The sequence below is a fragment of the Oxyura jamaicensis genome, chromosome 20 (assembly GCF_011077185.1).
Source record: "Oxyura jamaicensis isolate SHBP4307 breed ruddy duck chromosome 20, BPBGC_Ojam_1.0, whole genome shotgun sequence".
NCBI lineage: Eukaryota > Metazoa > Chordata > Aves > Anseriformes > Anatidae > Oxyura > Oxyura jamaicensis.
In genome coordinates this window covers 4,132,544-4,149,631 of record NC_048912.1, presented here as the reverse complement: position 1 = coordinate 4,149,631, position 17,088 = coordinate 4,132,544, and the positions used below count along the sequence as shown (strand labels likewise).

Genomic DNA, 17,088 nt, shown 5'->3' with positions numbered 1-17,088 from the left:
GCACTTTGAGAGTCTCTTCTGCAGTTCCCGCTCACCCCTGGTTGATTGCCTGGATCCTTTCTGTGACTTAGCTTAGAGACGTTTTCCATCTCCTCGTCCCTCTGCTCTGTGCTCTGATTCCCTTTATCTGCACGTGTACGCTTGTTTATGGGATTGTCCCGTGGCACGCCGTAATTTCTGAAGTGATGCTGACACCTACAGAAAGGACTGCAGTGCAGTGAAGGAGGGCTGCTTGGGGCTGGTGGGGCTTTGGTTATGAGCAGGATGCTCAGACATTTCAAACCCCTGTCTCAGTGGGGTGCTCGATGCTAGTGAAACTTAGCTCTGCCTCTGTTTCCACTCCTTTGCTACTGTGAAGTAACTGGTACCTGCGCCCCTTGTGCCCTGTTTCTGTCTGGTGTGCGTGGAGGTGCGGTGGTCCTGCCCGTGGGCGAGGTGTGTGAGGCCCTCACCCTGCAGCCATGGAGCTGCCCTTGCGTGGCCACAGCAGTGGGCGGGGGAGCTCCTCTCTTCCCTCTTGCTGAGAGGGTAAATAAATAGCTCACTGCAGAACAAGTGCACCCTTTGAAGAGGAAATTCATCTCCTCGTAAATTCATCTCTTCGTAGGTCTTTCTGCTGGCTCTCCAAAAGGAAGGTTGCGCCAATGGAAGCGGTGCTGTGCGCTTTGGCAAGGAACGAATTGTGGGAGGCAGGTGCCAGCCCTGGCTGTGCTCTGGACTCGAAGCCACCTGCACTGGTGGCTGCTGGCTGCTGCTTCCCTCCCCTGGGGAGCAGGTGGGGCATCGGCAGCTCCTGAGGGCCCCGTTTGGTGGGGTTTGGCTGGCAGGGAGCTGCTCTCACCTGACCCAACCAGGGCTGTGATGTGAAATGCTTTAACAGGGACTTCAAAGTGCCAACCTTGACATCTTGCAATGCTAAAACCTCACCTGGACAACGCTGTGGTGGTTTTGGTGTCTTCTCTACCTGTTCGGGGTGAGCTGGTTAGTGGGGCAAGTGCGTTGTCTGCAGGTGTCCCCTCCCTGCTGTTGCAGGGTGCCGTGGCCGCGCTGCTCAGCCTGCCGGGCCCAGGAGCGGGGCTGCAGCGCCCTGCCCCAGCCACCTTCCCAGGGCAGGGACCTGGACCCAGCAGCACATCGGGGTGCTCCTGCAGGAGAGCCCTAAGAGCTCAGAGCAGCTCTCCCAGCCGACAAGGAGCCCGCGGGCTGGTCCCAGCACTGCTGGCTAGGTCCTGCTGGCAGGCACAGCTCCGTGAGCAGGGAGCTGGGGGTGCTGGTCGGTGGGATGCCCGCTGCGGGCTGCCCGGGGCAGCCGGAGGGGGAGAGAGGAGGGAGAGCAAAGAGCTGGAGGAGGCACAGGGAGAGGGGAGATGAAACTGCCCCGAGAGCAGCATTAATTTTAATGAGGAAGCAGCGTTCTATTAAACCTCAAGTGGTCGGGGGAAAAAAGCCTACCTAGCAGCGCTGGAATTTCTTTGGGAAGTTGAGCTACTGTCGGAAATAATCTCCTGTTGTGCTGATGATTAAAGAGGTGCTTTATCCCGGGCGAGGTGGCCATCGCTCTCCCCTCGCCGTGCAAATCCGAGCTCAGGTGGCTGATCGCTATTGATGTGTCCTGATTTTTGTGCTTACCAGGCAGGTTTTTTTGGTGAAGAAGTTGCCCGTGGAAAGCAATTCTTAGCGTTTTGCTCCAGATTGTGTCTCTGCCTGTGTACAAAGCCTCCGAGCGCGGTGGTACATGGCGTGGCTTGGTATTTAGCCGTTAACCCTCCTGAAAGTGAATAATGATGAAAATTACTATTTTCAGCCCTGAATGCCGAGTGAGCCGCTGCCGACAAGGAGCCCCCTGTGACCCGCAGCTTCCTGGGGCCTGGCTTTAGCCAGGGGGCAGCTGTACCCCCAGCTGTGGTGGGGGATGCAGCCCCCACCGGACCTCCCCTGGATTTGGGGACAGGGGCAGGACCCCGCAGCTCGGCCACTGCCCAGAGCAGGGTTTTGTGCACGCAGCTGGGCTTGGGTTAAAAAAAAATAGGAAAAAAGAGGAGGAAAAAATATGAAAATGGGAAAAAAATAGGGATAAGGGGAGTGGAAGGAAAAGGAAAAAAATAGGAAAGAGGAGGAAAAATAGGGAGAAAAAAGGGGAAGAGAACAGAAAATAGGAAAAAGGGGGAAAAATAGGAAAAAGAGGAGGAAAGAGCCCGCACCCCCCCCGGCGGGGGAAGGTTTTAACCCGGGGGGGGGGGGCCGGGGGGGGGGGCTCCGGGTGCCTGCCCGCTGCCCCCAGCGCGGCGGGGCCGGCTCTGCGGCGGCTCGGGGGGAGCCCCCCCGCCCGTCGCCGACCCCCCCGCCCCCTGCCCGCCTCCCGGCCGCTCCCCGCGCCTCCTCCCGCCGCCACTCCGGCGGCTCCTCCGAGCAGCGCCGCGGCTCCGGCTGCCGGGGCCGCCGGTGCGGGGGATGCGGGGCGGGCGGCGGCGGCTCGGCGGCCCCGGGGGGGGCAGGTGAAGCCCGCGGAAGGATGCCCGGCGTCGCCGCGATCCTCCTCCTGCTGCAGCTCCTGCCCAAGGCGGAGGGACAGGGCTTCGCAGGTGAGGGGCCCGGGGTCTTCTTCTCCACCTTCCTAATTCCCGCAGGGGGAGCTCGCCCAGAGCCGCCCCCCCCCCCAGCCCGCAGGGAGCTCGGGCTGGCCCTGGGCAGCCTCGGGGCGAGCCCCCCCTGCTCTGTGCTGGGAGCTGCCCGGGGTCGCGGCGGTGTCCGGGGTGCGGCAGCTCGGGAAGTTGTGTCCGTGTGTGTCCGGGGAGCTGGCTGTACGGGGGAAGCATCACCCCAGCTCCTGCCCCCCCCCCCAGCGCTTTCAGTCCGTTTTCACGGGAGCCTGGCGAGGGTGTGCAGCCTCGGGAGCAGCCGCTGCCTTCCTCCTCCTCCTCGTCGGGCAGCGGGCTTCGCCTCTCCCCAAGTTCCCCGACGGCTCCTTCTCTGCCTCCCGCAGCCCCGGCAACTTTCTGCGGGAGCTGCTCGGGCTGGCCCCGGGCTGGAGGATTGGGCCCCCCCCGGCTCCTGCGGGCACACCTCGCATTGCTGGGAGGCGCCAGGTGCGAGGTGTGTGTCCCCCCCGTGCCATTTCGTGGGTGAAAGCAGCGATCCGCCTGGTTTGGGGCTTGCCTTGGTTCTTCTAATACGGAATTTTCTCCCTGGTTTTTCGTTCTGTTAGAAACTAGTTGTCGCGTCCTGCTCCTCCGCCTTGCTGCATTTAGCTTTCTAAGTTCTGGTCAGAACCTTTCCTGTCTGTACATCTAATGGAAATCAGCCCTCCCTGTGCCATGTTGCTTGGTAGCGAGCAGCCTGTGCTCGAGGCTCGCTTCCCTGCCTGCAGCACGCCGGAGCCCGCTTGGTCTCGAGCAGCGATGGATCGTGCTTCGGACGCGGGGAGCCCCCGGGACTTTGTCTCGCTGCTTTGGAACAGAGCTAGCGCGCAGGGCAGCAGATGCTGAGCACGCAGCCAGCTCTGTGCATACCTTCGGATGCTTCCAGTGCGGTCTGGCTGAAAAAGTTTGGTGTTGGGGGGCCAGCAGGTACAGGAGCCCCCAGCTCGGCGGAGGGGCCGCTGTGATCGGTCAGCGCAGGCTGGGAAACCACAGCCCTGTGTGTGCTGCTGGGCAGCTGCATGGGTCCGCTGATGTATTAGGCTGGGAAGTCTAACCTAGTTAAATAGCTCCTTCACCGAGTAAGCAATATGCGGAGCTATTCTTCTTCCTCTTCCAACTGCATTTGTGTCTTCTCGACACTTGCCGTATCAGTTGAGATTAGATCCTTGGCTTTTGATAAATCACTTAGCCAGATGCTTGGGAAAAAGGCTGATCTGTGAAAATGGTAAACTTCTTAGGGGGCAGAAACAATTTGAGGGAAACTATTATAATAGGAGCTAAACGCAGGTGAACACCGGGCAAATCCCTATTTTCAGAGGGCCGTTAAATGTTTTCCATTGCCAGTTCAGCAGCAACAGTGACCGTGAGATTTCCCAGTCGTTAATATCCCCTCCTGCCTCCTATTTCAGTGCACTTTTTTACCATCCAAAACAAGGGCAGCTTATTTTAATCGTTCTGAGCTGCTCGTGTGAATGAAGCTCAATGAAACTTCCCTCCTCCTCGGCTGTGAGTCTGGCGCTAAGTGTAGCGGTCCCTACTCTGTCCGTAGAGCCGAGAGTTTTGCGGTTTTTTAAAATAAATTTTTAAAAAAGCTGCTCAGAGGCACTTTGTCTCCTAAATTGCGGTGAAGTTTGTCGGGTCCCCAGCAGGGAAGCCACGGGCGCGTCCCCGCATCGTCCATCGGGTGGTGCTGTCTCCATAAGATTAGGGCGCAGCTGCCTCCACTCTCCTGGTTGTTTTTTTCCTCCCTGAGCCGAATCCGTTTGTTCAGCAGCCTTGTGTCGAACATCCCGCAAAGCCGTCGTGCAAGAAGTTGGCTGTTCCTTAAATTTATTTCCCTGCCTGGCAGCTGGGTTAACTAGTAGCGAAGCCACGAGTCGAGGCAAAACAGTATGAAATTCCTGCCTGACTTGCACAGTTCCTTCCTCGTGTTACCCACGACATACGAAACCAGAAATATTCCAAAGCTACAGCAGCCTGCTGATGGCTGCTTGCTTGGAGTATCTGGTTCCATACCGAGGGAGCTGCTTCACATTTATTTCCTTATGTAATGTCGCTTTTGCTCTATTTATAACTTTTCCCCAGCAATTGCTCTCAGTTGCACGCGGGCTCTGTAGGTATTTATAAGCAGAGGCATGCTTTTAATTCTGAACTTCTTGCTAGCTTTAGGGTCGGGTGCTGATTGAATTCCTCTGCTGCTCCTTAGAATAAGTAGAAGTAGCACCAGGCAATTGTCGTAACTGCCGATTCCTTAAGCTCACAGAAAGAAAGGCACTTGGCTTACGGGGAGATGCTGTTAGCTGCCAGCACGTGTGCGGCATTTCTCCCCCGGAGTACGTGGAATATTCTTGCAGTTGCCGGGCACTTTGCTCCGGCCTCTTGTGTGTTTTCCATGCCAGAGAGTGGAGAAACAGACTCAAGTCATTCCCAGCCCCGAAAGGCAGTGGGGGGAAGTAGGACGGTGGGTTTACGCTGGGACTGTTCACCTGAGCGCCAGACAGCTTGGACGCTTGGTTTTCTTCTGACGTCAGCGTTGATTTTTAATTTTTTCCTTTTTCCTCCTGCTTGTTTCGCTGTGCGAGAGCTCCGGGGTGCTCGGGTGCGCGGCCGGCCGCCTGCAGGCTGCTGCACGTCGCGAGGCTGGGGCACTCAGTTCGTTACGCACGGCTTGGCAGGGAAGAGGGGAGAGGAATTTTTTTTTTTGAGGAAAATTAATTCATTTCCTACGAGTTCATTTGGTGGTGGATTTTTGCTGTTGGTAAATTGGCAGTGAAAAATGGATCTTTGAGTAAGCTCCTGCGTGTGGCAATTGTTAACAATGCGGCCAGTTAACTCAATAATCACTTTTTGCTCCCTCTGGGGAACTGTTAGCACTACGATTCAACTTTATTTTTCATTCCTGGCTGCCTTGATTTGTTTTCTAACAATGATTATTAAGAGGGTGATGTTGTGAAACGGCCTGTTTCTGCAGCGGCTGCGAAAGGTCACGGAGCGCGAAGGCATCTGCGAGGCTGAGTTTCCTTACAGACAGATTCCCTGATTCCCTTACAGCCAGAGCTCTTGACCACCCACCCTTCTGGAACCCCTCAGCTCTGCTTTCCTTGTTTAATTGTACTTTTTCAGAGTCTCTAATTCTCTCTGTGCAGGCCCACGTGCTCCAGCTTTCAGCAATATTAAGGGAACGACTCGGGATACTTTCTCTGGAACATAATTGTATTTTTTTAGAAGGCACCGCCATCTGTTACCATGGAAACCTGTATAGTGGTAAAGATGTAGGTCTGAGGCTTCGTGAACCTCAAAAAAATAGGAACAAGGGTCGTTTCTTATGGGAACAACTACTCTTGTATATAAAATCCAGTTAAGCAGAGAAAAAAATACCGATCTGTTCAGCATTGCACTGCCAGTCCTTGTGAACAGCGTTCAGCGTAGGATTCCTGTGCCGCTGACTCTGTGTTGGTTCTCTTCAAGCTTGTTATTTATCATAGTAGTTGTGATGCGGCCGGTAACTTCCATGATAATTTTATAAATGAGGTACACTGCTACGTATTGGCAGGCATTGTTCTGTGCCTCAATGGGAAGCGCTGAGCGTAAAATGGAGAGGTGTGCAACGTTAGCACCCGAGTTCAAATATTTTGGCAACGAGCAAATCTGAGGCTGACTTAACAGAAACCTCCTAAAAAGAGCAGAGATGTCTGAAATGCAGCTACCACAACGTGGTGGGGGTGTGTGTGGGTTTGCTTGCTCCTGTGAGCAATAGGAGTAGCAGTACTCCCCTGTTCTGCTGTAGAAATCCTGAAGCTTAGCTGGCAGTCATAAAAAAAAACAAACTCCTGGTATTTGGGTGAAGAGCAGCAGGACTGGATCTGTGCATAAAGCATCCCTCCTTTAAAGAGATTGCTTAATTTATTATGGAAACCGCTTCAGCGTGTTTCCCCAGTGTCTCGTAATACACAGCTGCAATGTGCTGAAGCTTAGAAACGTGCTTGTAGGTGTGTTGATGGACGAGGCTGTCCTCACAGAGGATTTACGGAGCAGCAGCACCCAGAGGCCGCCTGCTGTTACGGACCTGCTGGGGCTGTAGCCAGGGCTCCTCATGGCTCCTGGCCTCGGGGTACCGGAGCGCTCCGCTTGCACCAAGAGCAGCTCCTGGATTGATGCTTCCTGCTTCTGCAGTGCTGTTTCTGGGAAGACGATGGTGTACTTGGCTTTTATGGCGTTTCTGAACATTTTATGGAGCAGTATTATTTGCCTCATTTAAGCCATGGTATTTGGACAGGAGTCACTTGTCTCTGGTGGCACTCACGTTTCCCAGTTCTCTTATTTTTCTGCTGTTGGTGCGCTCCCTGTTTGCTGTCTAGCGCTGCTTGGATTTCACTTCATTTAGATGATACTTGCTTTTTTTTAAACCTTATGTTATGACCCGTGCCCTCCTTGGCCCCGTGTTACCTCTAACTTTTGGATATCACTTGCTCAGTCATGGCATCAGTACGGGCTTCGTACCGCCTGGCCCTCTGCACGCCGCTAACACAGTGAGCAATTGCTTCTGGTGTTTGTTACTGCAGGCAAGCCCTAAAGATCATATATCTTCATGGTAGGAGGGATGATTACTATGTCTTAATCAGACTATACATCACTTAATCAGGCCCACTTGTTTTTTAATATCTGGTAAATACCTCCTATCCATCACCGTGGTCCGGAGATGCCAGATGCTTTGCAGGCTGGCTGGCAGGGCACGGCGTCCTCCAGGAGAGACAGCGCGGTCAGCCAGTTACAGGAAAGAAGGGCCTCCGGAGATGACGGCTGTAAGTGTTGCTTAAAGGCATGGTTAATTAAAGATGACATAATTCTGGGGAGCGTAAGCTACCTGTGAACAAGCCCCCAGTCAAAGGGGCAACAAGAAACCCCGGGAAGAGCGTGCGTAGCGCTTGGCCTCCTCTGGCTTTCTTGTTTTCTGGTAACTAGCCCTTATCAGTCACTCCAAGGGCAGCCGCTGGGTTTCCTCCTTTCTCCAGACAGACCTTGGAGACTCTGGGCGTGGGAATCCAGGCGGGCTCAGGGAACTGTGCCGCGGCTTGGAGCGGCTTGGCTCGTGCAGTTCCTGCCTGAGCTGCTTGTGAGCTCTGGGCGGGTGGGACCTGGCTCTTGTTTTCTGAACCTTGAGCTGATCTCTCGGAAAGGCTGTGGGGTTTGACAGCTGATGATGTTGTGTGGGCACCGAGCAGTGCTGCAGCCTGGGCAGCCTCCAGTTACACGAACATCTTTATTCAGCCTTTATTCAGCTGTGCTGCCTATGGTGTGCTGGAAGTGCTCGGTGTCCTACATCGCAGCTCGTGGTTAGCTGAAACGTCTCTGCATCCTACGTAACAAAACCAGTGGAGTTTACCTTGGGCTTTTTTCATGTATGGCCTTGTCGTTATCTTGGCTTTGATCCCAAGGGGTGACTTTGGATTGCAGGGAAGCAGCCCTGGGCTGCGAGTTGGTGACTGCCCGTACATCTGTGTGCCAGGCAAGCGACGGCTGAGTTCTGCTCATCTCGTCCTCCGTGGCACCGTGCAGAGCAACACCGCCACTTAAACCAGCGTTCAGCTCTCGTGTGGGCATCACCCTTCTCAAACAGGAAGAAAATGCTATTACCTGCTTGAGCAGGAGCAGGCCTTTGCGCTGTACTGGGTCTGTTCTTGAAACGTGCTTCTGGTGACTTGCTGAATCCTGCCCTGTTCCTGGAAGGACCCGTGGCTGTGTGCCTGCATTCCCTGGGTATGCTCAAAGGTCCTCAGGGACGGAGGCAGCAGCTTTGCAAATGGAAGGGTCTGAATAGGCAAACAGAGCGGTTGTGTGTGTGTAGTACCTTCAGGCTCCTTTTAAATGAGAAAGCACCAAGCTGAGGATTGTGTCTGTGCTCTGCAGCTCTCTGTAAGACAATGAGGATGACTGATGGTACTGATGGAGTCTGGTGAAAGAGCAGGGGGCTGTCGCTCCCCAGCAGAAGAATGGCTGAAAGTTGGGGGGAAGAAGGGGTTTAATGGGACGTGCCTGCTCTAGGTGGGGCTCTCTAGGAATACTTACTGGAATCACAGCAGTACTTGCTGGGTAAGCAGAAGACTACTGCTGTCAGCAAGAGGGGAAGGTGCTGGACTTGATGGTCCGCCTCTCCAGAACAGGGATTTTGTCAGCATGTCCCCGCTTCGGTGCCAGCAGCCGAAATCTCATTCAGTATTCCTAGGTGTAAATTAAATGCCCTAATAGAAGCAGTTGATGGTGAAACTGAAGTGTTATGTGTTTCCACCACAGTCAGTTGTTTCTTGTGGAAATAGGTATGTCTTGGTATTCTTTCAAACTTGTGGAGGGAACTTGTATCTTCAAAAACGAAGTTAAAGCAAGGTGCTTGTGTATATAGCAACTCCCCACCTGACTGCAGTGAGTTAGTGTCATGAACTTGTACTGCTTTGGTTTTTGCTCCCAAGAACTAAACAGCACCTGTACAAACCTGGCCGGGCTTATTCCTGGTGCTGTCTGTGCGACTTGCTCCGTTTCCAGGAGCTGTGTGTGCCTGCCTTTCTGGCTGGCAGGAAGACCTGCGTGCATTGGATGCTTAGAAGCCTGCGGGCACATTGAGAGGTGGCTTTCAGCTTGTACCCCAGTGAGCATCTTTAATAGACAGTCCTTTTTCTTCCTTCTCTTCATTGTTTTAAACCTAATTTGGTTGCTTTACTGTGGAACAACTCTGAAATAGCTGAAGAGCCACCTGTGTTAAATGCTTCAGAGGCACAAATGCCTCCTCTTGTACCCTGAAGAAGGTTTTCATCTCCAAGTTGTAAAAGAACAGAAGAAACGGGAGCAGCGAGGGTGGCAGCTGAGACGTTGACATGTTTGGGGCAGGGGGATGCTCCGAGGAGGTGATGGAAGTGGTGTGTGGTGGGGCTATGGCAGTGGGAAGAGGAAGGGACAAAGCATGAAAAGGAATGGGAAAGGTAAGGGGAGCCTGACGGGACGGGAGCAGGGGGGCAGACAGGAGCTACAGCTCAGAAGTTGGCTGCTGTTGCTGATGCTTGTAGGTCCAGAGCATGGCTGTTGTGGAAAGGAGACAGCTGATGGCAGTAAGTTTGCCAGCTAAAATTACCTGTAGAGAGCTCGTTGCTGTCAATATTGGCCCTTAGGCCAAAACAGGGGCTGCAGTGCCTGGCTTTTATCGTCCTTCCTCAGCTGCGTGGGGTGTTTTATCAAACCGGTTGAGCTTCTCTTCACAAACCGAAAATATGTGCTGATGCAAATACCTTTAATTTACTAACAACCAATTCCACGTTTGCTTAGGAAAGTGTGAATTTCACTGTTACGTGTGCCACTCACTGACATTTTAAGAGCCTAAAACGCGACAGGAGCGAGCTTTCCCTGGTGTTACTCCTCTTTGATACTTCAGAGATCTTCCTGTGAATGCTCCTGTGTTTGGGGTAGGGTCGCACGCTGCTTATTTCAGTTCTGAGAAGGGATAAGCATGGAAAAGGCAAAGGCTGACGTTTGTTTTCTAAAGCACTTCCCTGCTGCCTGTCCCCCAGCAGCTGTGTCTGGGTACCTCCCTGCCCAGCCGTGACGTGCAGCAGCCAAACCGAGGTGAACTTCTGGGAGGCGTCGCTCCCATCAGCAGGCTGAAGGCAGCTGCGTGTTCCTTGCTGCTGTTTCCTCCCCCAAAACCTGCAGCAACCAAACTAACCAAACCCTGGCCTTTTTTTTGAAAACTGATTTGAAGGAAAAGAGGTGCTCTGAAACGAGCAGTTGTGCTGTTCTGGAGGTTCAAACACTCCAGCGTGTGTGTGGGGGACAGTCCGTATCATCTAGTGCAAAATTACAGGCTTCGTAAGTCTTGTAGGAAGCCTCATGTATTTAAAAGGAATTTTTGCTCTGAAAACAATGGTTGAAGCAATGTTCCAGCTTCCCAATTAAATTGCCTTTCTTATAAATAGGGTCTCCTAGAGAAACAGTATGTGTATATATATTTATATGACTTAAAAACGGGAGATGGTTTAGATACTAACGGATATCAGCACATGGTAGCAATAATCAGAGAAGCGGAAAGCTTGGAAATAAACAAATGCTGTCTCTGTTGGCACAGGGATAACCCTGGAGACTGCCAAGGCCAGAGCCTGCAAAAATAAGAAAGTATAATTAATTGTCCTTAAATGAACTTGCAGAGGAAAAGTAACCCTTTTAAAGTAGTCTCTACTTCTCATCGTTTTAATAATAAAAACTTCTGGCACGTGGGAAAGCTTTGTTCTCTAATATTTACATTTCTTTGTGTGTTTAGGGTAAAGAATGAACATGCTGAGTATAGCTGCCTCGGACATGACATCTGTTTTAATCCTGCACTTTGATGCTCATCTAGCAATAATACTGAGTTACTTCTGAAAATGTTTGAAAAGTAATGCTTTGGAACTGAGTCTTGGTGGCTGAAGGTCACTCAGCAGCTGGCCACATGAAATCACTCCCTGCTTTTTTACGAGGCTTTTTCTTCATTCCAGTGGTTCCTACGCCTGTGCCTATGGATGCGCTTTAGCTCCTGTGGAAAGAAAATAAATCCTTTGCCTTCACCCCTAAGAAGATCCCCATGGTCTTTTATTGACAGCCATGTTAAATACACACGAACTCGTTGACAGGGCTCAATTTCCCTGTGTCCCTTCGTACCTTTCCTGTGCTTACTGGCTTTGGGGTGCCTTGCAGGTGTTTGGGACCTGAGGCACGTGAAATGGACCAGGTGTGCTGTCAAGAGGTGATGCAAGGAGCCCATCCTGCTGGCCTGCTGTGATTCCTGTTAACATTTAACAGCTCTGGAGAGTGCAGCTGAACACTTGGGCAATTTGGTGTATAGCAGCGCGCCTCTAACGTGGTAGGCGTAGGACAGGAGATGGCAGGAAGATTATTGTCAGGATCAGACTTGGAATATAATCTTCATTGAAAGACAGGAAAAACTCAGAAGTGTTTCCTTTGTAAGCTTTTCTTAGTGATGGTAAACTTAAAAACCGCAAAGAGCGGAGGGTTAACATCAGGTTGAAGTTAATCACAGGCAGAAATTTAGCCCCAACCTTGGGAAGTTGCGATTTTGCAAAATCACAGTATAGGCCTGGTGTAAATGTATACGAAGCTATTTAGAGTTGGAAGGGAAAAATCTGGGAGTGCTGCTGAGAGTCTGAGAGGACTGCTGGGTGATGGTGTATTTGTGTGAGCATGACTTCTTTCAGAAGAAGTGAGTATGCTTTTCGAACTGCATGCGCAGCAAGTGAAATATTCTGCCTTTACTAAATGCTTGGGATTTCTCCTTTCCTGCCTGGAGTATTCCCTGGCATTAATGGTATTCCCGAGAGTGATGAAGTATTGAGAGGACCTAGAAGTGACCAACGGTTTCTCCCCTTTTGAGCAAACATATGCAATGTCTAAATATATTGAGCTTTTGGACCTGCAACTGAGAATTGAGCTGTGAAAGGGAGCGCACCTCAGAGGGAAGGAGGAGGAATTATTTAATGTGCACCAAGGGTAATAGAATAAGACTGAAACAAGAGCATAATTTACTTTGAGCATTAGGAAAATCTTTTCACAGATCCATGCGGCTGTAGAATTGTATCCCAAAGGAGATGGTGGAAACCCTGTTGCCTGAGTCGTTTTAATTGAGACAGGACAAAATAATTGACTGTCTTCTGTGGAGAAAAAGCAATGCACTCCTTGAGAAAAAAATTGATTAATCCACTGCAGGTTTTTTTCTCCTAATGTCTAACTTATAAAGCTATTGAAGAGGGAAAGGTGGAGGAGCTACCCTAAGGAAAAGGAGCATGTCACATTAAGCATAAAATAAGTGTAAGTGTATTAAGTATGTTAACACCAATGCTTCTCAATTGTTTTCAATTCATCTGATTAAATATCTGCTGAGGTCAGTGGGTTTCTGACAGCACTGGACTTTGGGTCAGGATCACAACTTGTGAGAAGTCAGCGTTCCCAAACGATTCTGGGTGAGCTGTTCAAAGCACTTTGGTACTTTGGAACTTTCCTTTAAAATCTTCCCTTAGTCCCCAAACCACTGAAGCAGGGAGCAGTGGGACATCGTGCTATAGGGCTGGGTGGTGAGTGTTTGTGAGGGAATAGGAAATCTATAGCTGCAGAGAAATTCAAGAGGAAATTGATGATTATCTCTGTAGAGATCAGTTTGCATAGTGTGCAGTAAATAATGCATGGGGCCACGCAGCTAACAATAAGAATAAAACAAAATATTGAAGAGCTGCTCATTCAGTAAGTACCATCCATCTTTTGCACAGAACATCAAAAGGTCCCATGGCAGAAAAGAGTATGTGACCAGGGAATTTTTTCTTTAATGTTAGAACTACAAAAGGGTTGATGCAGGGTTTTGTGGATGACCTTTCTGCTAGAGAAATGAATAACCTTCAGAGCTTGATTAAAAAAAAATAAATTAAAAATCCTGTTTTCATTAATACTGTTTTAGTCTTGCTTTGAGATGGGGAAGCCCATCGCCAGCCATAGGTGGACAGTAATTTGGGGGCTTCTCTTCTGGGACTGCGTGAGTGCATGGGCAGGGGTTTTTTTCTGCTGCTTTGCAATTGTGAGCTGGTCACAATACCCTGCTCCCCTTTTCCTGTACAGTATCACTCCAGAACCTATAAGGTAGATGTAGGAGCAAAGGTTTGGATACTTGCCCAGCGAGCTGTGCAAAGAACGGCTTTGTAAGGTGCTGGAGGAGGGTTGTGCAGGATGGTGTCGAGGCTTAGGCTTGACCTGCAAGCAGCCAGCCGGACTGGAGTGAATTGCGGTTTGATGTTGTAGGACTGTTTGTCTATAATTGTATTTATGACATGATGCTTTGTGGTGCAATCATTTTTTACTTGTTTGAATCATAAACAGCCTGTTATATGCAATTAAGGTCGTCCTGTGCTTTGTTTGCTTGGGTGGGGAAAATAGTGCTGTGGCAATTAAAGTGAATTGATTATCTGAATCCCATTAAAGAAAAAAGGAGCTGAGAAATACTGTTGTTTATCAGTCAACTTCAGGGAATTCACGTCTTCAGAAAACTAGCTTCAATTTCATTCCAGTTTTTTTTTTTCCTCTATTTACTCTATTGCACAGTTGACAACGTATGAATTTTGACAAACTTTTTCTTTCTTTATACACCATCAGGCTTTCAATTCATTACCCTTATTCAGCTCTGTTCTTCGCAAGCCCTATCTAGTGGCCATTTGTTCCTTCTGTGTCCAGTGTTTCCTGTAATGCCCCTCCGTGCTGTTATGTTCTAGAAATTTATTGTGCTGTGGCAGCAGGTGTGTGCCTGTGTGCTCACAACGTGCGCCTAATAAATATGCAGACTAGCGCCTATTCTGAGGCCGTAAAGGTGAATGGATTTATTAGAAATCCTCTTTAAATGCTCCTCTTCCCTGCAACAGCTCTCGGCTAAGAAGAGTAAGAAGGTAAGAAAAATTCACTGATTAAAACAGTTGTAAAAGAGCTTTATCTAGGACAGGATTTTTCTTAAAGAACCCAGTCTTAAAACTTGAATGTCGTACGTTTGATAGATGGGGCGCTGTGGTGGCCCCGCGCCACGCCGCTGGTTCAAGAAGGGAAGGCCTAGCACAGAGGGTCGTCTGGTGGTGGGGGGCTGCAGTGTCCGCTCACAGGTTTGGCTTTCCAAGGCTTCAGCTTACGTTGTGTGTCCCAAGCAGCCCCCAGCACCTCTGCCTGCTAGAACATCTGCAGGGAGCACGTGGTGAGGAGCCCGGTGCTGAGGGAGTAGGGGCTGGTCGCTACAGGGCTGGGAGAAGTGTGGTGGGATTAATGAGCTGCTGCTGTGGATTTGGTGTCAACTGTTAGGTAATGTGCAAAGGAAGGGAAGGCTGTTGCTTTTGGGATATGCCAGAATGGTGACGTTGCAATTGGCACCTCCTCTTTTTTATGGGATCTCAGCACAGGACAGAGGCCTGGAAAGTCGAACTGCAGTTTACTGATAGTGTGTGCCCATAGGGCACAGCAATGCAATAGCACGAGGTGATGAGGGCAGGAATTGCATATTCAAACTGCTGCGTTTGTACAGCTTGGCATTGACTCTGCTCCCTTCTTTCCATTTCAATGTATTCAAAAAAGAAGTAAATACAGATGAATTATTTGTTGCATTGAGTGTTATTCTCCAGGATACCTCTCTTCAGGTAATTTTTATTCCTGAGAGATTGAGGAAGAGAAAATGTTTACACCCTCACTTCGTGGTGAGGCAAATCGAGTGCAAGAACACTGTGTAATGTATGTGTAATTACAGGGAAAGGATTTTAAATGTATTTTAAGGCGAACATGAATCAAGGCCTTCCCCTCCCCCAGTCACTTGTGATACCTTGCTGTTAATTAACCTTTTGGAATTAAGCGTATTGCAGCCCTCTGTGCCCCTGGTTTTCTGGGAGAACCAAAGAGCTCTGACTCAGTGATTTTGTAATCTCACAGGTGAAAATGAAACCTTGTCCTTAAAGCTAACTTGAGGTTTTCTTGCTGGCAAAGAAGCCTTTTAAATGTCGAACCCAAATCATGCCATTGAGAAGCGTGCTTCCTTCACACTTCTCGTATGCTCACAGGGATTTCCACGTGGTGTGACACCTGGGGAGGCTGGGACTAGGTGAGTATATTTAGTAAGGCTTTGATCAGGGATTTGGGATCTGGAGGCCCAGGTCTTCTGTTCCCAGCTCTGTCCTCATTTTATTTTATAACCCCAGGTGACTTAATATTTCCCTGTCTCAAATCTAGTGTAAGTGGCATGCTTCTTTCCCATCTCATGGGGGCCTGGGGGAGCTTAATTAGCATTAGTGAAATGCTTCAAGGTCTCCTAATGAAAAGCAGTGAGTGCAGCGTGCTCTCAGGCTGGCTCCTTGTCTCTCCCAGTGTAGCGAATGCTCTGCTCCCTAGGAGGCTTGGTGAGATCTTGGCTGATGCCCATGAACAAGTGTTGAATGAAATCAGAGCCGCCGCTCTTACCTGGCAGACGCTTTACGTAAGCACAGCGAGCGGGGTGTAGCATCTCCAGAGAGAAGTCCTCCAGAAAGCGGTGCGCCTGTTGAAACCACTGGTGGTCCCCAAAAAAGCACCTGTTAGAAATGGTAGGCTGAGGCTAGTGTTCTCCAGAACGTGTGTGACAGCTTGGTATCTTAAACTCCTGTCCTGGTTGCCTTTTGTAGCCGAATCATAGAAGTCAAGGTTTGGATGCGATGCTGCTTTCATTGTAGAGCCCTGTGTGCAAAGCAGGTGACATGAGTCTTGGTTTAACTGGGGCTGTGTGCAGGAGGAGGCTGTAATAATCTTTGGGGAATTCCTTTGGGTTAGGAACTGTACTCAACCTTTTTAGCAGCAGAAATGAAAGAGATTCGCTAGGGGATGTTGGATGCCTTTCAGGGGATGTGGATGCCTTTCTCCTCCTGAAAAGACTGTTGTGCTCCCTCAGGCAAAAGCAAAGTCTTGGAAGCGAGCCCCTGACCCCAGTGCGTGACCACGTGTCTGCTTGTGCTCCTTTCCTCCGTGCAGCTGCTCTGGCTGATCTTATGGACAGCTTCAGAGGGCTTTTCGGAGGGTGCTCAGTGGAAGGTAAAGGAAGCATTGAGGCAGGGCAGACAATTTTTCACATAGTTGATGAGTATTCTTTTAAGAAAGATGGTTCAGAGAAAAGGTTAATGCAGTTAATGCATTTCTTTTGGGCATTGGGGGACTTACAATGGACCAAGGTCATTGTTCGTTATTTTGTCATAAGTTTGAGTGGTGTAGCACAGTGTTATTCGAGTACATTGTTTTCCTTCCTGAGTAAAAGTAGCATCTAATTGGGCTTCTGAATCTCAATTTTCCCAACAAATGACCAAGAACTAGCTCCTCTTAGCTTTATCACATGCTCACTATACATTTAAAAATGGTCTAAAATGTTACTTTTCCCCCTTCTTGATCTACAGTTAAGATACATGTAGAGAGCTGTCCAAGTGTTCCGTTAAATGGCACTGACATCAGAATTGAACTGCAGTTGGGTTGAGGTGAGATGGGACCTCTGGAGATAGCCTTGTCCACTTCCTCCGCTCAAAATAGGGTCATCACCCATGAACCTCTATGGGCAAGGGCAACTTGTTTCACTGTTTGACCATCTCCATGTGTGTTAATGTGGGAATTCCGGTTCACTCATCTTTACTCCTTCCCATCGAGTATTTATAAGGATTGATATGATCCTTCTTGAGCCTTCCTGCCTCCAGGCTGAGCTATCCCAGCTCTCTCAGCCTCTCCTTGTATGTCAGATGCTCCAATCCTTTAATCACCTTCATGGCTCTCTTTTGGTCTTGCACCAGTATATTCCATGTCTGTCCTTAGTGCATGAGCACGTCCACGCTATGGTTCCATGTGCATACTACTGGAGTCCTAATGTATTACTTAGCTGACTTGCATATTTTCTTTT

At 49.9% G+C, this 17,088-nt stretch overlaps 1 protein-coding gene across 13 annotated transcripts in view; it reads left to right on the top strand.

Annotated features, from left to right (window-relative positions):
• The window catches only part of PTPRT (protein tyrosine phosphatase receptor type T), a 502,670-nt gene that overhangs the window by 47,559 nt on the left and 438,023 nt on the right, over positions 1-17,088 (top strand). For 8 of the 13 annotated variants that reach the window (XM_035344288.1, XM_035344287.1, XM_035344285.1 and 5 more), the window contains exon 1: positions 2,368-2,582. The exons of 1 other annotated variant lie outside the window; for it this stretch is intronic. In XM_035344288.1, coding sequence (XP_035200179.1) covers positions 2,513-2,582 — 70 coding nt within the window. In that variant the 5' untranslated portion in view covers positions 2,368-2,512. Of the gene's footprint in view, positions 1-2,366; positions 2,583-17,088 lie in introns of those variants that run through there. 4 more of the 13 variants (XM_035344286.1, XM_035344283.1, XM_035344281.1 and 1 more) reach the window with 2 other exon arrangements.